The 25,389-nt window shown below is 38.2% G+C and overlaps 1 protein-coding gene across 1 annotated transcript; it reads right to left on the reverse strand.

The window, feature by feature from the left end:
• Window positions 1-750: 750 nt before the first annotated feature.
• On the reverse strand, window positions 751-21,811 carry CISD2 (CDGSH iron sulfur domain 2). Its single transcript, XM_072624259.1, has 3 exons — window positions 21,310-21,811; window positions 1,925-2,139; window positions 751-1,163 (listed from the first exon to the last, which is right to left on the reverse strand). The coding sequence occupies exons 1-3, from the start codon at window positions 21,410-21,412 to the stop codon at window positions 1,074-1,076; spliced, it is 408 nt and encodes a 135-aa protein (XP_072480360.1). The 5' UTR covers window positions 21,413-21,811; the 3' UTR covers window positions 751-1,073.
• Between the last annotated feature and the right edge of the window lie 3,578 nt (window positions 21,812-25,389).

Below are 25,389 nucleotides of genomic sequence, written 5' to 3' on the forward strand. Positions count from 1 at the left end.
CTTTTAAAATGAGAAGTAACCCAAAGTACATAGAAATAAAACTTATATTTAATAAAGTTATAGTTCCTTTTTGTAGTTTCCTCAGTATTTATTTTCAACACTTTCTTGTCTTTACCAGCTTCTTTAGAATTGAATCATTTTTCTGTGGCCTTACATTATAATTTTAGGTTTGTTTATGTTTACCCATAAAATCAAAGGTCCAAACCAGAAAATCGCCAAAAGTTCTTCCACCCTTATCAAGGTAATAGTAAGTTTTAATAAGGGTACCCAGCCCAATAACCTAACTAGCCTGAGTAGTTCATGATTGTCAGGAAAATTTTTATTCGAAGAAGCCCCTGCAGAGGAATTCTTTTGTAAACCAAAGAATCCTTAGTGTAATGCAAATAACCACTCCTTAAGTTATTTGGAGTTTTAAAAAGCCTGCTCTTCTAGTTTTCTCCAGTTGGGATCCATATTGCACCAGAATCTTCTTAAAGCAAAGAACCTATCTTTATCCCAGTTACCTAACACATTTCTGTCATGGGAGCACTGGACTGAGACATGTTGGGCTACAACATATTTTCTTATTCATGTAAAGATAATAAGGCCAAAGAAAAATAATTTTAAGGTATAGAAGTGTTTGAAAAATACATATTTTTATACTGCAGAAAATAAAAGGAGTTATGTGGATATTGAAAACACCATGGTCATATATAAGTCATCACAGAGAGATAGTTTTAGGAATAATACAGAAACCTTAGACTAACAATCTCACAGTTAAAAAATCAAGATCAGGAGTATGATTTTATTGCTGAAACAAAAAGGAACCAATTATTTCATAATACAAAGGCTTGTTCAGTTTTAAAGTTCTACATAAATATGATTCTTCTGAATATACAAAGTATCAAATACAAAACAGTAGTGTAGTAAGAAAAAACTAAATGGCAGAAATAATGATCAAATCAACAACATTAATTAAGACTACTAAAGATATTTTCTATGCCATTCCAAGGCACTTACAGACACACATAATTGAAAAAAACAATGTAATATGATTTTGTACCACAGAAATTACAATAATTAGTCCAATACTCTTATACTTCTTTTTTCTTCAATATTAGTGGACCCACATTATCTCCTGTTAATTCATTGTGTTTATTATGTGACCCATCACAGGCAGGAAACTAGAAAAGAAAAAATTAAAAGTTATTCAAAACACAAGATTCAATAAGTTTAAATACTGACTAAAGTGAATAAAAGGCAATCTGATTTTGAAAAGTGAATATCAAGTACTTCTGACCAAATTGTTTCATTTTATTTAGCACTTGAGCCAATAAAAAAAAAATTTCTGATACTACTTACAGTCTTCTTTCCTTTTTACAATCTCAAACCAGAAATTAATTAATAACAATTAAGCCATTGTTTGTTGAATATTGTATTAGATCTTAGAAAGTTCACATCAGCCAAAGACAGGCTTCCAGCAAGTCAGGGTAGATGTCTAACCATTTTATGCTGCAGCTTTAAATTAAAAACTACCTCAGAGTATATTCATACTGTTATCTGGATCCAATTAATCACAAGGCATTTATTAAGCTTCTGCCAACTGATTGTCACTGTCAACTGGAAGTAATGTTGATGACTTCAAACCATTTTCTTTTTGTTTTTTTTTATGAAATTTTAAAAATATAAATACTTTTAAGTTAGGGGAAATGTTATTTTAGATACTGTAAGATAAACCAGCTTAAATTTTGATCCTGAACAAAATATAGCAATTTAGACAAATTTTAACTGAAAATGGCCCTTTCAAGAGTACACCTATCTCTTAAAACACAAATATATACATATTGAGAAATGCAGAAATTTTAAAACATCACAAGAAATCTTCTAATATGTGGAAGAAATCTAAACTGTGATCTATGGAAGTAAAAGTGCCAACACATCTTACCGTCTTAGAACGCCAACACCTGCAGTAAGCAGCTTTAGTAAGACACAAATCTTCAATATTAATTTCATTCACTACTTTTGGATTTTCCTTCTGAATCTTGAGATTAATCAAGCTATCTTTCTGTTGCTTCTTCTTGGGGAGGAATGGACGAACTGCAAGGTAGCCCAGCAGCGCGAGCACACCCAGGAACGGTAACAAACGAAGCCATTCTGAAACTAAATACAGACAAATTTATTAAGCTTTGCAATGTTCTATCTTTTAAAATCAATTATAAACTGCTGCATAAATTAATAAAACCATATTCCCCACACTTAGGATCTTATTTTAATGGGTTAATTAGAGCCTCATGGTATTCAATCATCACTGGAACCTAACGTAAGAATTTAATCATGAATTACATCATACTGAGGTCAAAATCTAGGTCACTTGTAGTCAACAGTATCGGAAATGCTTAGGTTAAAAAGAAGCCCATGGAATATGACTATAAAAGAATGAATTTTTTTTTTATCACCAGTATGATACTACAATCCAAAAGCATATGCATTCTTTTTTTTAATGAGTTCTTATTGGTCTTTTACTATTTACATCATCATACTTTTCTCCAGTATTCCTTCCCCTCCCTGAGGACCACTCTATATAACAAACAGCTTTTTATAAAAGAAAAAAAAGGAAAAGAGGAAAAATCTAGCACATCCAAACAGTATACAAAAAAAGTCTGAAAACAGGTGCAATACGCAACAATCTCTGGGCTTCTCACTTCCATGAAGGGATGAATTGGGGATGTCCTCTCATATTTTTATTTATGTCAAGCTTGCTTTATATAATTTTGCTACACTGGCTTTTGTTTCTTGGGGTGAGATTTTCTTTTCCATTTAAATTTTATAGTCATTGTGCATACTATTTTCTTGGTTCTGCTTACTTTCCTCTTCGTTAGTTCATGTAGATGTTCCCATTATTCTCTGTATTCATCATATTAATCATTCCTTCCAGCCTATATTCCATTTATATTTATGTGCCAGAATATGTTCATCCATTCCCCAATCAATAGGCATCTACTTTGTTTCCAATTCTTTGTTATTACAAAAAGTGCTACAATAAATATGTTGGTATATATGGAAATTTTCTCCCTATCAATGGCTTCCTTTATGGTAAAAGTTCAGTAATGGAATCTCTAAGTCAAAGTATATGGACGTTTTAATCACTTTACATAATTTTGAATTGCACTCCAAAATGATTATATTGATTCACAGCTCCACCAACAAGGCATTACTATATCAATAACTCCATAATCCCATTAAAATTGACTACTGCCATTTTTTGTCATCTTTGCCAATTTGCAGGGTGTAAGGGGAAACCTCAAGGTTGTTTTGATTTGCATTTTTCTTATTATTAATGATATGGAACCTCCTTTCCAATGTTTGTAAATACAACAGTTTGCAATTCCTCTGAGAACTATTCCTGCACATCCTTTGACCACTTATCTATTAGCTAATGGCTATTAATCTTAAATATTTGTTAATTTTTTATATATCTTGGACACCTAACCCTGAAAGAAATTTGATACAAAGATTTCCCCTCCATTCAACAAATTCTTTTCTTATTCTAAGTGCACTAACTTTGTCTGTGCATAAGATTTTCTGTTTTGCATAATCAAAATTATCTATTTTATCTTTTGTAATTGCCCCTATCTCGTTTGGTCAAACAAAAGCACCTAGCCTAGGCTGTGAGAAGCCATGTTTCTCTTCTTTTTTAAAAAAAAATATTATGATATTTACTATTATAGTTTCATATCCATTTAGAATGGATTGGTGTTGGCTTAAGCTTAATATCTGCCAGACTGCTTTTCAGTTTTCTCAGCAGTCTGAATTAAATAGGGAGCTCTTTTTTAAAGTAATTTATGTGTTCCAATTTATGAAGCACAAGACTACTGAGTTAAATCCTTTTTTTAAATTTATTTTTCATTTTCAACATTCATTTCCGCACGACTGAATTCCAAATTTGCACCTCATCTCTCCCCTCCACCCCACCTCAAGACACTGGGCATTTTGATTACTCCTCCCAAACTGCCCTCCCTTCCCTTATCCCTATCTTCTCTCTTTTCTTGTATGGCAAGATAGTTTTCTATACTCCATTACCTGTATTTCTTATTTCCCAGTTGCATCCAAAGATAATTCTCAACATCTGTTTCTTAAACTCTGAGTTCCCTCCCTCCCTCTCCCCATTCATCCCCACTGAAAAGGCAAGCAATTCAAAATAGGTTATACATGTGTAGCTATGCAAAAGACTTCCATAATAGTCATGTTGTGAAAAACTAACTATATTTCCCTCCATCCTATCCCATTTATTCTATTCTCTCTTTCAACTCTGCCCCTCCCTAAAGTGTTTACTTCTAATTATTCTGTCCTCCCATTTGCCCTCCCTTTTATCAGGCCCCCATATCCCACTTATCCCCTTCTCCACTACTTTCCTTTAGTGTAGGATAGATTTTCATACCAAATTGAGTGTGCACATTATTCCCTCCTTAAGCCACATGTGATGAGAGTAAGCTTCACTTTTTCCCTCTCATCTCCCCCCTTTTCCCCTCCACTGAAAAAACTTTTTCTTCCCTCATTTATGAGAGATAATTTGTCCCATTCCATTTCTCCCTTTATCCTCCCAATATATTCCTCTCACCCATTAATTTGATTTTTTAGATATCATCCCTTCCTGTTCAACTCACCCTATGCCCTCTGTCTATATATATGTATATAATCTCTCTTACCAAATACTGAGAAAAGTTTCAAGAGTTACAAATATTATCTTTCCATGGAGGAATGTAAACAGTTGAACTTTAGTAAGTCCCTTATGACTTCTCTTTGCTGTTTACCTTTTCATGCTTCTCTTGATTCTTGTGTTTGAAAGTCAGATTTTCTATTCAGCTCTGATCTTTTCATCAAGAATGCTTGAAAGTCCTCTATTTCATTGAATGACCATTTTTTCCGCTTAAGTATTATGCTCAGTTTTGCTGGGTAGGTGATTCTTGGTTTTAATCCTAGTTCCTCTGACTTCTGGAATATCATATTCCATGCCATTCAATCTCTTAATGTAGAAGCTTCTAGATCTTGTGTATTTCTACAATACTTGCGTTGTTTCTTTCTAGCTGCTTGCAATATTTTCTCCTTGATCTGGGAACTCTGTAATTTGGCTACAATATTCCTAGGAGTTTCTCTTTTTGGATCTCTTTCAGGAGGTGACTGGTGGTGGATTCTTTCAATATTTATTTTGCCCTCTGGTTCTAGAATATCAGGGCAGTTTTCCTTGATAATGTCATGAAAGATGAAAGAGACTACTCAGGGCTGAGATTCAGATTAGCTGCTCAATTCCCCCAGGATCTTTATGCCAAGGGCTCCAAAAATGGATGCTATGCTACAATGGCTGCCACTGCTCTGGGACTAGGGTGTGGGCTGGACCCTGCTCCCTTCTCACCCAGGTGAAAGAGCTTTCTAACAGACCTTTCAGGCTGTCTTTGGCATTTTTGGGTTGAGAAATCTGGGAACCACAGCTGCTACCCATGATTCCGTGCCCTGAAACTTGCTCAAGTTCTGTCCCTGCCATGCTGAGGACAGCCAAGGCTGAGCTGCGCTCCACTTTGAGCCTGCTGTGATAGACCTTTCCTGTCAGCCTTCCAGGGTGTCTTGGGCTGGAAATCTCTTTCACTCTGTTGTTTTGTGGCTTCTGCTGCTCTAGAATTTGTTTAGAGTCATTTTTTATAGGTATTTTATGGGCTACAGGGGGAGAGTTAGAGCACATCTGTCCTTCTACTCTGCCATCTTGGCTCTGTCCTCCCATTTCTAATTTTTTAAAATGCACACTTAGTTCTTTAATCCTCTCTTTTTCTATTTTGTTAATGTATGTAGAAATGTGATTTCCCACTCTAAGGAATGCTTTGAGTTTATCCCAGAAATTTTGGTATTTTTTTCATCATTATCATTTTTTCACATAATTATTGTTTCTATGATTTGCTCTTTGACACGTTCACTATTTAGGTCAAGATTTCATTGTTAAGTTCCCATTTGAACTGTCTTTTGTTTATGGTCTCTAAACTAAAGATTCTTTATTGTGTTCTGGTCTATAAAGCATAGACTCATAATTTCTGTCTCTTTTCATTTGTTTGCAACATCTCTGTGCCCTAATATATGGTCAATTTTTGTAAGAGCTCTATGTGGTACTGAGAAAGACACATACATATTGTATTGCATTCCCCGTTAGAAGATGACATAAGTCTTTTAGGTCTAGTTTCTCCAGCAATTTCTTCAGATCATACTTTCCCATTATCTTTTTATTAGTCTCATACAAAACTGAGAGAGAAAGAATGAAATCTACTGTCATTATTGTTTTACTCTGTGTCTTCTTGTGGCTCAGTTCCCTTTATGAATTTAGATGCTAAGGCATTCAGAGCATATAAATTTAAAGCTGATACTGGTTTGTTTATCATGATTCCTTTCAGCATAACGTAGTTCCCCTGTTTATCTGTTTTTAATTTTTGAATGTTGATTTTCGTTTTGTCAGCATGACTACAACTCCTGCTTTTTTGGATTCATTTGATGCATAATAATTTTTCTTCCAGTCCCTCAGTCTTACTCTGTATGTGATTTTTGTTTCTGTCTTTTAAAAGTGTTTCGTGTAAGAAATGTGCTTCTTGTGGGGTTCTGTCTTCTTGTCTAATCTGTAACTCTTTTTACTTTTGGATTATTTAAAACATTCACATTTAAAGTTTTGACAAGTTTATATTTACTTCTATTTGTCTCTGATACTGGATTTTTTCAAGTTATGCTTTTTTCCCTCTCCTACTATAAACACAATACTATGGTTCTCTAGTTACCTTATTTTTTTTTAAGGTAGCACTATTCCCATCAGATCTCTTGTTCTCATTCCCAGCCCCCTTCGCATTTGTTACCTCTTTCCCTTTGGAATTTTTCTTATCAGTTCCTTCTTCTTTCCTACTTTTATCTGGTTATTTAATTCTTCCACTTTTTTTCCCTGTCAAATGGAATCCCTCTTCCTCTCCTTTTCAACCAGTCTTCTTCATTAGCTTTTAACTTTCATTTTCTGTGTCCCTTTTCTAGAGAGGATTTTTTCTTCCTCACTCTTCACTCTCCAACTCTCTTATCTACTCTGGGCACTTATACTTATCCAGTCCCATTCTATTCTCTGCATTTGTTACAGAATCAAAATTTCTGAGCTATCCATTCTGGGCTCTCCCTTCCAAGCAATTTCTGCCACTTTCTTGTTAGAGCTTCCTGTCTGGGCTTGCTTTTCCCATTATGCTTCACTCCCAGAAAAATTCCCTCAGATTATAGAGAAGACATTTCCCTATGGAATGACTCTCCCACATCTCCAATTATGCAGCTCACCACTGACTTTTGCCCTTTCCCCTGTCACCTTCCTTTTCTATTTGTTTAAAAACCTCTTCTCTGGGTGCGTCCTGTGGCCTTCCCACAGGTACCAGTTGCCCCCAGGAGTTCTGACTCCATGCCTCCTTAGGCAGGAAAAGTGGTGTCTCTAGGCATCAAATTCTCACAATCTTTGGTACAAAATCCCCATTTCCCATCACAGAATGCCTCTCTTCACCCAAGACTATTCATCAGTGACTTTCCTCTCAAACCTTCCTATGCCATCCCCTTTTATTATTCCCACCCCCCACTCCCCCCGCTCTCCTCCACTACTCCTCTGCAGGCTCTCATCTTCCTGAGAGACCCCAGGCCTCATTTTCACTTCATAGCTCGTCCTTGACCTGAGCATGGCACACGTTCTTTTCTATCCTCCTTCCTTCTCCCCTTCCAATGACCCTCTCATTTTGTAATTTAGTTCTGAGAAAACCACTGATTCACCTGTAGCAGGATGTTGTGAGGTACATTCAGCCCATAATGGTCCAAGGCCTGCCTCTCCACCATAACCTTCATCTGACTTCTTTCACTCCTATCTCTTTGTATACTTTGAGAAAGAAGTCTCTTAATGTGCTGTCTTTGGCTACTGCATTCATTCACCCCTCCTGCATTTTTGTTTTCTGGGGTATTCACAAAGGAAATATCACTTCAGGACTGATTTTCTTTCTAGGAATGGTTATTACTGAACATTCATCTTTTTTTTCATTTTTTGTCAAGCTAAGATTTGAAGGGTGAGTCACCTTGGGCTGTGTCTGGAGATCCAGTGCTTTTTGGAGCACATTACATTTCATTCCCTCCCATCTCTGGCAGGTATAAAAGTCTCCTGCTATTTGAATGCCCCTTCCTTTGTATTTAAGGGTATTTCTTTGGGCTACTTGCAGAATTTATAGTTTCTCAATTAAATTGTTAAATCTAACCACTACAAAGTGAGTTGGAGTTTGTTGCCTTGGATTATTCCACTCCCCCACCCCACCCCCTCAATCTAGAAATTCTTTCAATTAGCATTTTGTTTTCTGTGTTGAGAAGTTTTTAAAATTATTTTATCTGTTTTCAGTGTTCTAAAATCACTTCCATTTATCTCAGATTTTTTTCCCCTTCCTCTCTACTTCCTCCCCAAGACAGTATGCATTTTATATAGGTTCTATATATACATTCCTATTAAATACATTTTCACCTTAGTCATGTTGAATAGAAGGATTAAAACGAATGGGAGAAACCATAAAACAAAACAAAACATAATACAAAAGCAAACGGTCTGCTTCATTCTGCAATCCAATTCCAAAGTTGTTTCTCTAGATGTGGAAGGCGTTTTCCCTCAAAAGTCCATTGGGAATTTTTTAGGTCATTGCTTTGCTATGAAGGACTAAGTCTACCAGAAAAATTCCTTGCACACTATGGTTGCTGCTGTGTACAAAGTTCTCCTAGTTCTGTTCCTTTTACTCAGCATCAGTTCATATAAGTCTTTCCATGTCTCTCTGAAGTCTTCCTGTTCATCATTTCTTATAGTATTCCCATTACATTCATATACACAATTTATTCAGTCATTATCCAATTGATGGGCATCCCCTTGATTTGCAGCTTTTGGACACCACAAAGAGAGCTGCTACAAATATTTTTGTACATGTGGGACCCTTTCCCATTTTTATGGCCTCTTGGAGATACAGTCCTAGAAGTGATATCGGTGGGTCAAAGGGTATGCACATTTTTGTAGCCCTTTGAGCATAGTTCCAAATTACTCTCTAGAATGGTTGGATCAGCTCACAACTCCACCAACAATGAATTAGTGTTCCAACTCTCCCACATCTTCTCCCACATTTATCATTTTCCTGTTTTGTCATGTTAGCCAATCTAATAGGTGTAATGTGGTACCTCAGAGTTGTTGATTTGCATCTCTCTAATCAATAGTGATTTAGAGCATTTTTTCATATGACTGTAGATAGCTTCCTCTGAAAACTGCCTGTTCATATCCTTTGACCATTTATCAATTGGGGAATGACTTGTATTCTTGTAAATTTGACTCAGTTCTCTACGTATTTCAGAAATGAGGACTTCATCACAGACACTAGTTTCATATGTTGAGAAGTTCTGAACACAATTCAGCAGTTTTCTTGTATTATTTCTTGCATCAAGGTATTCAGACTTTTTGATTTGAAAAAAATGATAGGTTCTTCTGGGAGACCCAAAATCCTTAAGTTGTCACTAAGTATCCAGTCTTTGAAATTATATTTTGCCTATACAGAAGGTATGTGTATGTGTGTGATATTTCTGCTTTTCTTCTTCTGGACTGTCTTTCACTTTTGTGTTATCTGCATTCCTAATCAGTTGTCCTCTTTTGTTTCTTTAGTGAGACGTGCCACCATGGATCCAAGTTTTTCTATTCTGCCCATTATTTTTGCTGTACAGGCCATACACTCTGCTCTCACAATTCTTATTTCTCTTTTAAAACGTTAAAGAACACTGTATTATAGTTCTACGCTCTACTCACAATTCATAGGATCCTCTGCTTTATTTGATGTTGAATCATTTTCCTCTGTTTTGCAGTACTTTTTCATAGATGCCTAAACTCATTTACTAGATCTGGAGGCCATTATTTCCTGTTGTTCATGTCTCTCCTGTTGGTTTATCTGCTTATGTTTAAAGTCTTTGATTTTTCTTCTTCCTGAAAACTCTGGTAATTTCAGCCCTTCCCCCCATATTTCCTCTATTGCTCACTTTTCTTCTCCTTCCCCTCTGATGGGGTTTTCCCTGAGGGTTGTATCTGAAAGGTCTCTGCCCCAAGTAACTTTTAAAGGGACAGGCCTGACCCTAGCTAAATGCTGGCCTCTTTCTCTCAAGCTTAGGGGAGTGCCATAAACTCCTCTACATATGTTTTTGTGCATGCACAGTATCCTGCCCAGTTCTGTTCCTCAGTTCTCCAGCCCAGCAATAGAGAGCACTAACACATTTCTGCTATCCCAGTCTGGGCAAATTTCTGCCATTTGGAGTTTGGATTTCTATGATGCTAAAAAGAGGCAGCAGTCTGTATAGAGTTGAGCCTTATCTAGATCTGTGGTCTGCCCATTCTCTGTGGTCCTCTGCCCTCTTACAGGTAGATCCCTGTGGCAACAAAGAACCATGCTACTGTGCTGGCTTATAGCCTCAGCAAACTTCTACAGTTTGAGATATGAATCTCCACAGTATTGGAAACAGGGACAAGGGGTCTGGATATGGAGTTGCATTCTGTTGCAGACTCATGGGTAAGGTTGGTAAGTATAATCTTGCTGCTGAGGGAGTGGTAGGTGGAAGTGGCAGGGTGCTAAGTGAGATTGAGTTAAGTATTTTTTCGTTTAAAAGCTGAAATTGCTTTATCTCTGGAGTATACTATCTATATTGAACACGTCTGCAAGGTCCTGTGGACCAGAAAAACATCCAGACCTTCATGACTCGGAAGCTATATGACCTTTCAAATACTAAAACACATCCTCATCTCGATGTAAAATTGCATTCTATGTGAAAAGTCTGTTAGTGCCATACAGTATGCACCAATTCATTATACTGTGAAAAATAAGTGAAAATGAATATACCAAAATTTTTCACTATTTTAAAAAAAGGTGTTAAACCTTTCCTTTTTTTATCATCCACAAGTCACTTCTAAATTGATGTTCTACGGAAGTACTATGTTCTGTTGAATTGTTTTATGTTTTAAAAAATATATTCTTGAAAAGTTATATAAATCAAAGATGACCTTTCAAATAACATACTTCCATTTACTTGGAAAATATATCATATCTTAAGTGCAATTTAATTGGCAGTAAAGCCTGACACTTTTGCTGTTTGTGTGTAAAATTTAACTGTTTTTAAAAATTGAAAAGCACTAGGGGAAATGCTATTTAGATTCATTCATTTATTCATTCATTTGATAGTCTGTGCCCTTAAGAAGTTTATAATGAAGTCAGGGAATTAAAAGGAATTTTTTAGGAAAGCAAGACTTTAGTGTAATAAAATAATCAGTCTATTTTAGATTTTTTATAAATTTTAATTTTCAAATACAGGTATTCCTCCAATTTGTTTACTCTGCCCACTACTACACAACCGTGCTGTAGAGGTAAGAGAGGCCACCAATAATTTCTCTCTCTGGCTTCTTTTATTGGATTTTCCTGGCCTCTATGCATTTTTCAGATTAGTGTCTGGGTCTGCTGATCTCACTACAGGCTTATTTAGGATGACACATTAGGTTCCTATCACCTGCCAACCACTGAATATCATGTCCCTATTTGCTTTCTTTCCAAAGATTCCCCATGACACTAAAGAAGTCCTATTTTCATCTGTCTTTACCCAACCCCAGCTAGGTAACAGGTTTTTCCATTGCAAGATAGGTAAATCTTACTTCAGTCCTTCATGTAGCCAACTATCCCATCAATACCTAAATGCAGTTTCCCCAAAGTGAAAAAATGAAGTGGAGAATCTTTTTAACCTCTTGGACAGGGGTTCTAAACCTTTTTTTCTGTCATGGATTTCTTTGACAGTTTCATGAAGCTTTTGCGCCCTTTTTAAAAATGTTTTTAAATAAAAGAAGGAAATGTTAAAATCCAGCTTGTCATTGTTCAGTCATATCTGACTCTGTGACCCTACAGACTTCTGTCTATGAGGTTTTCTTGGCAAAAATACTAGTTTATCATTTCTTTCTCCAGCGAGTTTTACAGATGAAGAACTAAGGCAAAAAAGGGTTAAGTGACTTGCCCAGGGTCACAGAGCTAGAAAGTGTCTGAGGCTGGATTTGAACTCAGATTTTCCTGACTCCAGGCCTGGTGATCTATTCAGTGCACCACCTGCCCACAAAAATTCAGTTAAAGAGTAGTAAAATTATGTGATCCCCCCATTCAAGTTTACAGACCCTCTGCAATCTATCCATAAACTGACCACAGGTTAAGAACTTTCCTCTAGGAGAATTTCCAGAATTACAACAAAGGTTACACAACCTACGCTTTGCCTAAGGGAGTCATTATCCAGGCAAGGATCACATGCCATCCCCAAGATGATACTTCCAGATTCCTATTGCCATGGTCTCCTTGTCTTTAATCTCATCCTGATCACTGCATCAAAGTAAATTTAACTTGGGGGTAGGGGAGAGGAGAGAAAAATAAAATGCCCAGACAAGTCTATATATCTAACCTGTTGGATAGTTTGGTATGTAGGTTTCCCATTAGCTGGAGATAGTAGCAGAATAGTACTTTTTCCAGTGTTTGATTAGTGAATTAATTGTTATGCTGTTTGGATTTATATCATGAAATCTTCTGCTAGAGAGTGGGCCCAATTTGTGTTTGGCTTATAAAATCATGTCTCACCCCTCACTCTACCTCTTCCCCCCCAAATTAGAACTTAACCTGTGGCACGAGAACTCCTAGTTACAGATCTGAGAATTTCCATTGCAACCAGGAATGAAAACTAATAGGAAAATCTCCTAAGTATTATGTTACCTTTGGTTTCTTTTGAGTGCTTACTCTTTTTGCTCATTTATTCTCCCCATCCTTCTCATCTAACCTCTTGCCACCCACTTGAATATGTTGAGATCCTTCCCACCCTTACAGATTCCCTCAGGCTACCATCCTACATCTCTGCCCAAGTCCTCATAAAAGCTATCTACACTTGTCTATGCTTTTTCCTTACTCACTTCTTAACCTCTTGCAATCTATTTTCTCTCCTGAAATTAGTCTCTCAATGGTTACAAATGTTTTCAATTCTAAGTAATTCTACTCAATTCTAAGACCTCTGTTTTTCATTCATTTCATAGTTTTCATTCTCCTTGATTCTTTCTTACTTTCTAATGGTATAGAGCACCGGACCTGCAATAAAGAAGACGTAAGTTCGGATTTGGCCTCAGACACTGTGTATGAGTCTGGGCAAGTCACTTTATCATCTCTGTTTCTATGCAGGTCTCTATGCATCCCGTTCTAATTTCTCTCCTGAACTTCATTTCTGCATCTTCAATTGCCTACTGGATAGCTCTACCTGGATGTCCCATTGCCATTTCAAACTCACCTTGTCCAAAACAACGCATTTTCTTCCCAGCATAACCATCCCTTCTCCAAGCAACCCTATTTCTATTGAGGGAACCACCATCTTTTCAGTAACCCAGGTTCCTAACCTCAAAGACTTGACTCAGTATTCCTCTCCTTTATCCCTATATCCAATCAGTTTTAAGTGTTTTTTTATACCCATAATATTTCTTCCCATTTCTTTTCTCCATTCACATGAACACCACCTAGTTCAGCCCCCTAGTTGCAGTAGCCTTAGTCACTTTGCCTTTCTCTTTTTCCTCCAATCTGTGCTCCACAAAGATGTTAAAATAATCTTCAGAAGGCCCAGTCCTGATCATGCGACTACTCTGCTTAAAAACCTTCAGTAAATCACTACTGCTTTCAGAATTAAATATAAGTTCCTGAGTCTAACAGTTAAGATCCTCTATAATTTGGTTCCAATCTGCTCTTATTTCTTAAAACTGCCCTCACACAGTGCACCTTCTCATCAAACCAGCCTACTGGCTAGCCTTCCCCACCACCCCACTCCCAACACGTTGCTTATCCCTGCAGTTCTCATCTTGATATTCTTTAAGGCTCAAGTCAGGTGCTACCTCAACTAAGAGGCCCTCCTTGGTCCCCTGCATGTGTGTTCTGTTCATTCTTGCATCACACTGTAATAATTGCCCACCTGTGTACACAGTGTATCAGCCAAGTAAAATGTAAGCTACACCAGGACAGGAAGACTTTAGATTCAAAGCCCAGCACAGTACTTTTTGCAGAGTAGGTACTTACTAAATGTTTCTTGAATTAAAATAAAGGGGGTACACACCATTCCTCACTTTAGCATTCATTCAATAAGCATTTTAGTGTCTATGTCAAGTTCCATGCTAGGCACCATGGAAAAAGCAAAAATGGAAGACACAGTCCAACAAGAGAACAATAATGAAGTAGCATATAATTCTATTTCACCTGTGTTCATTGAGCACTATGTGCATAGCATTTTTTGGGGGGGTACAGTGGTTAGTGAGACACAAAGCCTAAAACAGTTCCTATCCTTGAGAAGCTTACACTCTAGCACTCTAGTATAAACAAAACCTATACACATTCACTTCAATTCAAATCAGTGAATCTTCCTTGGGGGGGAGGGGGATGCGTGAGAACAGATTGTCCTGCCTTGTACAGGCTGGAAGTACAGCAGCCACTCATGGAGCACAATCCCACTGGAATCAGCATGGCAGTGTTGATACACTCTATTGACAACATCAGCTGGTTTGCTCTTCCTTAGGCAGCCTGGTAGCCCCTGCTTCCAAAGACACATCACACTGCTGCCCACCTGATCAGCTTAGGTCCTTGCAGCTCAGCACTCAAGCACCTAAAGCAATTTGCCAGTAGCAGCCTCCCCAGTAGTCTCTACAGGTGGGTGCCACCACGCTGGCTTAAGGGTACACCGTGAAAGCAGCTACACGGTGCAAAGGGCACTGGATTTGGAGGCAAATAAGGTGTTTCCAAATGCAAGTTCTGCTGCTTACTAGCTGTGTGATCTTGGTTAAGTCACTTAAAATTTTATATTGTACCTCAGTTTCCTCAACTGTAAAATGGAGGTAGTTTATCTGTATTACTCATCTCATATGGCTACTGTGAGGATCAAATGAGAAAAAATACAGCACAACATAGACCATAAACTGCTTTATGTTGGATAAAAAAATGAATGTAAACCTTCATACCCTAGATTACATATGCAATTTTTATTATTATTACTTCTCAGTAGTATTGTAAAAGATTTGACTTGTGAAGGAAATAGACAGGAGTCAGTCATATGCAAAAATACATTGTTTAAAATGAATAAATTGCACACTGTAGATTTGCCTGCCTGGAACTAGAAAATGAGATGGGCCCTGACAGAGAAAAACAGCAGTTAACTGAGGGAGCCAGTTGATAGATGGTTAAGTCTAAGCTACATTATACTTCAATTTCTTGAAATACAAAATATATTATTTAATGTTACACTTCAAAATACATAATCAATATTCTTAAAGCATTATGAAATATTATAATACACATACTAACAGACATAATACTTTTGTACAGAAATGCAGCAATATACCAGAAGATCTCACTACTAGGTTTACAATTGAAATACAGTATTTTTTAAAAAAACAACTATCGATACAAAAATCTTCAAGGAAGTTTTATTTATAACAGCAAAGAAATGGAAACCATCATAGGTTAAATCTTAGTACAGGAATGAAGAAATGACAAATATGATTAACACAAAAACAAGAAGACAAATGAAGAAATGCAATGTGAAAGAATAGAATAGACACACTATCCACAGCTGTGTAAAAAAAAAAGCAATAATTTTTTTTCAAATACAAGAAAACAGAAGAGAAATGGAAGCAAATAGGATGTCCTTTATTATTTTGTTAATGTTAACATATTTTTAAAATAAATTATAATTTGGAACACATGGTTTTATGCATGAACATATATATTCATGTACTTATATTTGTTGATGGTTACTAAGTTTAGAATAAAATAAATGTACTCATAAAACAGTGATTTTTTTATCTTGATTTTTTTCACTTAGGAATCTTTATAACCATTAATTTATAACATTGTTAAGCATATCTGCAAAATAAAAAAAATTGAGTCATGAAAAAGTTAAGTGACCTGCCAAGTTAACAAAACAAAGCAGGTTGAAAAACCAAGTACAGAATCTGGACCTCTTACTATGGACTTACATACTTAATATGCTGTAAGGAAAGATCAAATGGTATTATTATGACTCATTAAACTAACTCGGTAAGTATTTAATTTCTGATAAGCTTAAAATTAATTTTCATCAAAAATACTGAATATTAATCTTTCTATTATACAATAGGGAGATACACCATTATCTCTTCTATCATGTAGTAGTGCCTGGCACATAAGTAAAAGGTATTTGATAAATGCTTGTTGACTGATACATTAAAAAACAGCAGACTCAGAGAGTTTAATTTCAATTTAATAACATAACTACTGTAATGAGAAACAATATCCTTGGGCATAATCTCTCTTATATTCAATTACCTCATCAGCAAAATGAGGAAAGAGGTTGGAGTGGATAGCCCCAGAGTCCCTTTCAGTTCAAAATTTATGTCATATGATTCCTATAGATTTGTAGGTTGCAGTAAAATTAATTTAAAATATTTCTCCTAGGGATGACAGTTCAAAAAGAAATATGAAATACAGAAAACAGGATGAAGAAAAAAATCAAAATAGGTATGACAGTCTTAAAATTTGGAGACTGTCAAAGAACGGGGGTGGGGTACTAAGTCCCAGTCTCAGGCCAAGGACAGACATTAGCATCTTTATATGGTTCCTAGAATGATAAATGGCATATCTATTCTTTCTCCTACACTCTATTTTGTGGCAATTCTTATGTCGATGTTTATTCTATTCTGCAATAGCTTCTATACTGTGTGTATATATGCGTGGGAGGGAAGAAGAAAAGAAGAATTTATCAGACTACTAAACGCCAGGCACTGTGCTAAGCACTGGGGCAACCAAAACATAAATAAAACGGTCCTTGCCCTTGAAAAGCAAATATTCTGTAGGGAAGAAAGAATGTGCACACCTAGATATACCTATAAATAAATGCAATCTTTGGTGGGGGGTGGGAGGATACAAGCTACAGGGATCCTCAGCAAAGGCTTTGCAGAACAGGTGGAAGTGAGGAGGGAGTGATGGAGGACAAGCTGAGCACAGACAGAAAATGTAAAGTCCTGCATGAGGAATAGCAGGAAGGTCATTTTGGCTGGACAGAGGAGTACAGCAGGAAAGACAGACTGGAGCCAGGTAGGCGCCCAAGCCACGTGAGGTGTGCTCATTGGAAGGTACTCCTCACAAATATGAACCAAAACTCATTAGTGGTTAGTGCTATCAACTATACAACGAAGAAGGGCAAAGATGGAATCTATGATAACTCTACTGGTAGTACCATTAATAAAAAAAAGGAAAGTTGGGGGAGCTCTCCTCAAGATGGAGTAGTAGCAGAATACCCGTTCTTTCACAACTACTACAGCAAGGATGAGGGGGAAAAAATAACTCTAGACTGAGTAATGCTCAAGAAATCTTAAAGAAATAAAATAAACCCCAAACTACAGGAAATGACAGCTCAAGTGCAAGGCCAAGAGGCACCAGAAGGGGTTCAGATAGAAAATCTCAGCTTCATTCTGCACCTCTACCCCATGATCTCTGTGCCATGAGTTGGGAAGCATGATTCACCATCAGCTTTCTACAGTCATGGCTCCAATCTGTCTATTCTAATAGCAAGTTAGAATACAAGCCCCTGGAGAGTAAAGACTGTTGTTTCTGCTTCTATTTGTATTCTCAACACTTAATACTTAATACAGTGCCTAACACAAGTAAGTCAGAATATAAGCCTGGGGGGAGGGGTAAGGAATATTTTTCTTTCTGCTTCTATTTGTATTCTCAACACTTAATACAGTGCCTAACACATAGTAAACACTTCATAAATGCTTGACTTAATTTAATAACACAAAAATACAGAGAAGGGGGTGAAGGGAGTGGGTTTCAGGTGTTATTTTCTTAATTTAGAGACAGTTTCACTACAAGTTAACAGGAAAAAGGGCCTCTTTTCTTCACCATAAATAAGTTAAAAAGGAAACACAAAAGAGATTAAGGACATGCTTGACTGAGAAAACAGATCAGCTGCCCAAGTACTGCAATGGTATCAATATATTTAAAGAACCAGAAAAATGCCTCACTAGACTTAAAAGTTAGGAACATCTGGGTTCGTATTTTGCCTGACACTAGTTGTTCTACAAGTTATTTAACCTCTTTGGCTCTCAGTTTCTTCATCTGTAAAATGAGGGGGTTGGGCTTGATGACCTTCTAGCTCTAATGATACCATGATCCTGTGATCCTTTGATTTCCAGGAAAAAAAAAACATGGAATAGACTTGCATAGAACCTATAGAAGGGTTACAATATGCACTAACAAAGAAAGAACCTCGATAGATGAAATAGTATCCATTTAAGCACCTAACTATCTAACTACTGCCAGTCAGATAATTTGGCACTACATAATTTTACTGGATAAAACTCTTATTTAGTACAATACTAAATAAGTAAAGTATCAAAATATGAAAGTTCATAGCCTCAGCGTCAGCTCTATAACCATTTCTGAAAAATGTGTAGGGAACTGGCATACAATATTAAGGTTTTAGGGTCTGTTATTCTATCTCTAGGTAAAAGTAACATAAACAGTATCTCCCAAACTATGCAATTCAAGGCAACAAAGTAGTTAATCTTTGCAAAGAAGCTATATTCAATTTAACCACTGTAATTTAAATCTGGCACTATACGGTTTTCTAGTTTCAGTTAAAATTACTTACTTTTAAAAGTGGTATTAAAAGACCTATTTAGACATCAGCAAAAAAAAAATGTTTAAGTGCAGATATTACTAAGCAACAAACTTTCAAAGACTACTCTCAATCTACCTTATCATACTTCAAAAGTGCCTCATTCTCGCTGTTCCTGGATACAGATAACATTGTCTAAGTGCTTAAATACCACACTGTAATCAAGAATCCCAGTATATTTACTAGGAATGCAGCGTCATGGTGAAAGAACATGTGGCTGGAAAAATACCGTATAAAATTAACATGAGAAGAAAGGACATACGGAAAATGTAGCAGGATTTATGTCTCTGGAACATTTTAAAATGAATTCAATGCTGAAAAAAAGTTGCTGGACTAACAATCCACTTTATTCACAAAACTTATACCACAGTTCAATATTAAAAATATTTCAAAGTAAAGTCCAAAATGAAGACGTCACAGAAGCTATACAGATTTTAAGTCTTTGATGATATTGTATAAAATGTATATTTAATGTATACATAAAATCTTTTCACCAAAATTATTTTAATTCGTCCAGTTAGAAAGTTCAAATTTTTTCAAAATCAAAGTGTCCATAGAACAAAGGCTAGCTAACGCAGGGAACTAAACCAATGAACAATTCAAACACTTAAGTGTTAAAAGACAGAATATGATTAAATGTATGAGAAATATAAAGTGTTAGTTATGAGAGCTTTAAGGAAGGAGGGATGTCAGGTTTCTGTGGAAATTAAGATTTGAACAGGCAGAAATAAAAGAAGGGCATTCTAGGCAAAGTATAGAATGTTTAAGGGAACAGTATATGGCCTTTTAGAGTATGTGAAGGAGAGAAGCATGGACTAAGGCATGCAAGAATAGTTAGAACCTGCTTGTGGAGGTCCTAGAACCGCAGGCAGTTTGGACTGAATTTTGTAGGTGGCAGTCATTGAAAATTTTCAAGCAATGGAATATCCTGATCAATACAGTCATCGGTGTACTTTCCTCTCAGCATAGGTGTGAGCACCAACTGGAAAGACTGTTATGAGGATCATATGAGATAAGATATGGAAAGTACTTTGCAAACCTTAACCACAGAAATGCTGGCCACTATTTGTCAGGAACATTGCACATCAGTCAAACCATGTTGATGTGTGGGCTCATCTGAACTGCTTTTTCTTGTTTTCTTTTTAAATGTTTGAGTTTAAAAGGATGGCTTGCTGGGTAGCTAAGGACAGATATGTTTAGAAATGAAGGCAATGTAAGACAGAAAAAGTTTTAACACAATTTTAAAAAATATCTAGGTATGAGGAAAATTAATCTACGTAGACCCACTCAAAGAAATACTTTGCCACTTAATCAAAGATTTTGAAGTAAACGTACCACGAGTCAAGTCCTTAATTTCAGCTTTTAAAAACTAAGACTATCAGTGAAAGAAGACACTCCTCCACACTATGGTATACTATAAAGAGGAAGTAACTGAATCTAATTTAAGAGAAAAATAGCATTTGTTCATCAACAACCAAAGCGACCTTGAGTTTCATGGCAAAAGGTTTCTAAGCTTGTCTGTGAATGTGTTTTATAATGTTCCGATAACCGTACTTGAACCTAATTGAACCAGCACAACTGGTTTCCTTTTCAACCCAAGTATTTTATGCATTCAAAAAGACTATTCTGATGTCTCTAGGATTCACCAGAACGGCAGAGATGAATTAAACGTATTAGGAGTCTTTATATTAAAAGAACCTCCCACCCACGGAATCGGACAGTCTTCTGGACTTTCACCAAAGCGGAGACCATGCCTACCAGGCAGAGGTTCACACGGCAGGGTCTGTGCTTCAGGAAGGAAAATGTGTTCACTGTGTTTCAACGGGATTGGTTTCCTTGGTAATCCAGAGTATCTTTAAGGTACTTAAGACCACCCCACCCAAGCAGGTCCACGACCCCCTCCACTAGCCTGCCAGCACGTGAATCTTCCCTTCCAACCTTGCCCTCGGGTTCGGGGTCACTCCCACACCACGTGGGGCGCGGGTCACCCTAGCTGAACTAGTTTGGGACGGGGCGGGAGCTGGGGGAGGGGCAGGCCGGGCCCGGGAAGCCGGCCAGGTCCGCCCACGTGCGGGGAAGTGCGGGCGCCCCGAGCTCCAGCACTGGGAGAGCTGGGCTCGCGCCCCTTTTCAGACAAGCAGGCAGCGCCCGGCACACACCCAGGTCGCTCGGTGAATGCTTCGTCCGTGCCTCGGCGAAAGGGAGGCCTGCTCGCGGTACCAAGAGTCTAGAGAGGCATACGGCCTGAGGACGCACCAGGCATACGCACGCAGGCGCACAAGGGACTCTTTCCCCACTCCGCCCGCCCACTTCCGCCTCCTAGAGCGCGCTACACCGGATGACGACGTCACACGCACCAAGCGCGGAGAAGTCCCGCCCCCGAGCGTGCTCCGTTACCTCTTGCCCCTCCCACCACCGGTAGAGGGCAGGTCGGGTGAAAAGTCTAAGGTTAAGGGTTAATCCGGTGCTTCTCCATCTCTGCCCTCCCCCTCATCTATATGCATGCACACACACACACACGCCCCGTTTGTTTACCTGTGAGCCGAGCGAACCCGGTAATGCTCTCCGGGACCGGGAGCCGCTTGAGGTAAGCAGGGAGCTGCACCTTCACGATGCGGGCCACGCTTTCCAGCACCATTCTCGGTTTCCAGGCCGTCTGCCTTCTGCTCTCGGAGCGGGCCCCTGACCGCTACTGCGCCTGCGCCCGCGCCGCGAGCCGGCTGGCTTTCCGTCTCCCGGCTGAACTCGGCTCGGGGATCTCAGGGGGCGGGTCCCTGCTAGGCCCGCGGCGAGGGAGCGGTGACCTGCCGGGCGCTGATTGGCGGTGCGGAGGATGACGTAGAGGAAGAAGAGCGGGGGCCCTGGCGTCCGGGGAGGGCTGGCAAGAGGGAAGCTGGAGGAAACGCGCGCACGTAGGCACGTGTGTGCAAAGAGGTGGACGGACCGGGGTCGGCTTGGCATCATTCTCCAAGGGACAGGAGTGGATAGGCGTCCAGAGCTGCCCCCTTGCCCGCATGGGACGTCAAAGGTTACGCGCCCACGACCCCCTCTGCCTGCCCCCACGCACCCAGGTGCGGTACGAGGGAGCTAACAGTTCTTGTTTCCATCTCATTGGCTGAGAAAGTGCTTCCCGTCACCAAAGTTCCTCCAAGTCCAGCTAACAAGCGCTGAAGCGCATGCTGTGTGTGCCAGGCATTGTGCAAAGTTACATTGTAACCATGTAATCAGTTACATGCACAGATGTAACTAATGATGTTGTACAGACGTTAAAGGGCTGTAACGTTTTGCAAAGGACTTTACATATTTAGAATTTCAAGATTGATGCTCAAAACTCACCTCGAGGTGGGCACTGGTATCCTCCCTATTTTACAGATGGAGAAACCGAGGCCAGGAGAGGTTAAGTGATTTGCCTGGAGCCCCTCAGCTAGTGTGGGATTTGAACTTGGGTCTTAGCGACTTTGGGCCTAGCACTCTTCATTTGGACATGACAAAAGTCTCCCTGTCCTCAAGGAGTGCGTAGTCGAATAGTGGAAGACTGCAAACAATTCTGTGTACAAATACACAAATAGAGGACAAACTGGAGATAACCTCTGAGGATGGGAAGGTGGGACTTTAGTTGAGAAGGAAGCTAGCTTAAAAAATGTAGTTGAGGAAATGAGAAAGTAATAAGCAGGCTTTCCCAAACCATATTTTTCAGGAAACCACCTCATAGTTCCACAGTTGTGTTAAAAATGCAGAGAATAAAAGGTCAAGCAGGGTTTACAGTTGCTTTTATTTTTAAATCATCTTATTTGGTAGAGCAAAATTGTGCTTTCATAGGGTGGGCTTCACCAAGAAGTCTTCTGTGTATGTGTTGAAATTATACAGAATAGCTGTTTGTTCAGTAGAGTAAGTTTATTCAATTATTTTCTGATTATTAATATTAATGTAGTTTATTATTAATATCAAGAAATACAAAATAGTAAAGTGTATGTTGGTCATAGATCTTTGCTACTGTCATGTAACTAACATAAAGTCCAAATAGAGGCCCATAGATGGTAGAGTTTCCCAGATTCTGATGTTTGCAGATCATATAGTTCAGAAATTCCTGTAATGCTAATGACTTAAAGATCTTGCTCTATCCATTGAGGGGCCTGCCCATTAAGGGAAGCTTGATTGGGGAGGCCCACACATTTTCTTAATTTTCTAATGAGGCACTGGTTCTCAAGCGTTGTGATGCTCTTTGGGTCTGAAAAATGTATAAAAACTCTGAGGTGAGGTTTTACTTCAAAATTTACTCATTGGAAGTGTTTGTTTGGCCAGATGAGACTCTGGGCTGCCTCTAAGAAGTTCTTCCCCCACCTTTGAAAACCCAAATGTTGGTGCTTCTCTCTCAGGTAACTATGTATGTATGGTCAGACGGCTGGATCTGTCTGCTGATCTGTGGTGTATGTATTGCTTATGGTCAGGCAGCTGGAAGCCCTGTTGATTATTATTTTTTGTATTTTCTCTGAAGTTCAGGGTGCTGACTTTTTCCCCTGAACTGAGTTATATGTGCTTGATTAAAGTGATTTTGACCCCTCAGAAGTTGCTTTCCTTTTAGAAAAGCAGATCTAAGAACCTGGATGTGTCTGTTGATTGCTTGCTTTTACAATTCCTCAAGCATTATATCACTGTGATCATTAGTGTATATTCTCTTATTTCTGCTTTGTCCAATCTCCATCAGTTTCTGTAAGTCTTCCCAAGTTTCTCCAAATTCCTCATTTCAAAGTCTCTTATATCATCAGAGGTATAAATTACTCTCCCAGAAGAGTTCAGTTGGACCATCCACATAGGAAAAACTAAGCAGATAAAGTATGTCTTTTGTCCATTGACAACAAGCATTTATTAATTAATGTGTAAGACATTGAGGAGTGGGGATACAAGGAGAAATGAAAAGCATTCTCTGATGGAAAGCCCATTAGGCTGTCACAATATTTATGTCTCAGATGGATTGTAGATAAAACGGAACAGGACCCAGAATTGAGCAGGAAAGAGGACAGGCTGTATGGCATTTGACAAACTGCACGTTTTCAGTGACTCCAAATTTTTCCTTGAAACAACATTACCGCATTCTTCAAGTATGCAAAATTGTGAAATACCCAAAGGGCAATCAAGAAACAAATGTTCAGCATAAGTAGACTGTAGCTTATTACCATTGCAATTAATTCCATACAAAAAGCAGCATAAAGGAGAATTCAGAATGGGTGACTCCAGATGCCAGAGTTAGGGATAATAAATGGATACCGTATGTGCTGTATTAGTATTCATGCAATGTCGAGGGACCTGAAGGAAGTCCATGATGTAGTGATTTTTTCAGATACAGTAATATGAACTCATACCCAAGAAAAGAGCTAAGGTATTGAGGAGCTGCAGTCAGCATTAGTGGAGGGAATGTTTACAGCTGATGAAATCATGACTCCTTGAACTATAAGCTGAGTGCATTGCATAAGGTGTTTAATAAATTATTTTGATGGTCATGCTTAAGTGATTGAGGTGTTATGGATATAGGACTTGCCAAGTGCATTAGAGTTGTTGAAGTCTAATTAGGGCTAACCTAAAAATATTTTGTGGAGGTAGTTTGTCATTACAGTCTTAAAAGACTGGAGACAGTGGCTTGTTGGAAAGGTATAGGAGGGGCTTCTGGGGAGGGAAGAGATTCCTGAGCAAATTCAGTACCTCAAGCCACCAAATCATGACTTTCTTAGTGGCAGTCCCTGGGCAGTGGTACCTAGATTTGAATTTTGAGCTGTTCCAAATCACTAATAAGGATATAAAAATTAATTTGAGGTTCTACCTCATACCCATTAGATTGACACAAAGAAAGGAACATTCTGAAGCTGCTGCTATGGAAAAATAGGCACATTTTGTAACCAGAACACTCAGCACAGTGCCTAGCATATGAGCACTTAAATGTTCGTTAAATGCACCGACGATATAGCAGTGAATTGGTACAGCCATTCTGGAAAGCAGATTGGAACTATGCCCTAAAAGTCACCAAACTGTTCCTTTTGACCCAGAAATACCACTACTAGCTGTATACCCCAAAAAGACCAAAGGACGATGAAAAAGACCTATGTATACAAAAATATTTACAGCAACTAATTTTGTAGTAGAAAAAAACTGGAAATGGAGGGAGTATTCATCAGGGTATGGCTGAATAAATTATGGTTTATGAATATAATGGGATATTATTGTGCCATTAGAAATGACAAGATGAATAGTTGGAGAGAAACCTGGGAAGACATATGACCTGATCCAAATAAAGCAGAACCAGAAGAATAGGTTATACAATAATGTTATAAATAAAAACAACTTTGAAAGACTTAGAACTCTGACCACTGCAGTGATCAAACATGATTCCAGTGCAATGAAGATGAAGTATATTTCTCATGTTCTAACAGGTGATAAGACAAAATACTGAAAGAGACAAATACTTTTGGACATGGCCAATGAGGGAACTTGCTTTGCTTGACTATACATATTTATTAAAGGAGTGTTCTTTTCCTTTTTTCATTTTTGGATGGGGGCAGAATAAATGCTTGTTAATTGAAAAAAATTTTTAAATGTAAACTTTAAAGATCTTAAATCAGCCCA

The sequence above is a fragment of the Notamacropus eugenii genome, chromosome 7 (genome assembly GCF_028372415.1).
Source record: "Notamacropus eugenii isolate mMacEug1 chromosome 7, mMacEug1.pri_v2, whole genome shotgun sequence".
Taxonomy (NCBI): Eukaryota; Metazoa; Chordata; class Mammalia; order Diprotodontia; family Macropodidae; genus Notamacropus; species Notamacropus eugenii.

Bases quoted from the DNA above. Each gene is read 5' to 3' on its own strand.
- CISD2 (XM_072624259.1), bottom strand. From the start codon at position 21,412: ATGGTGCTGGAAAGCGTGGCCCGCATCGTGAAGGTGCAGCTCCCTGCT. The intron at 2,140-21,309 runs GTAAACAAACGG...GTCTGTATTTAG, and splicing joins CGGGTTCGCTCGGCTCACAG to TTTCAGAATGGCTTCGTTTG. The intron at 1,164-1,924 runs GTAAGATGTGTT...TTTCTTTTCTAG, and splicing joins GGTGTTGGCGTTCTAAGACG to TTTCCTGCCTGTGATGGGTC.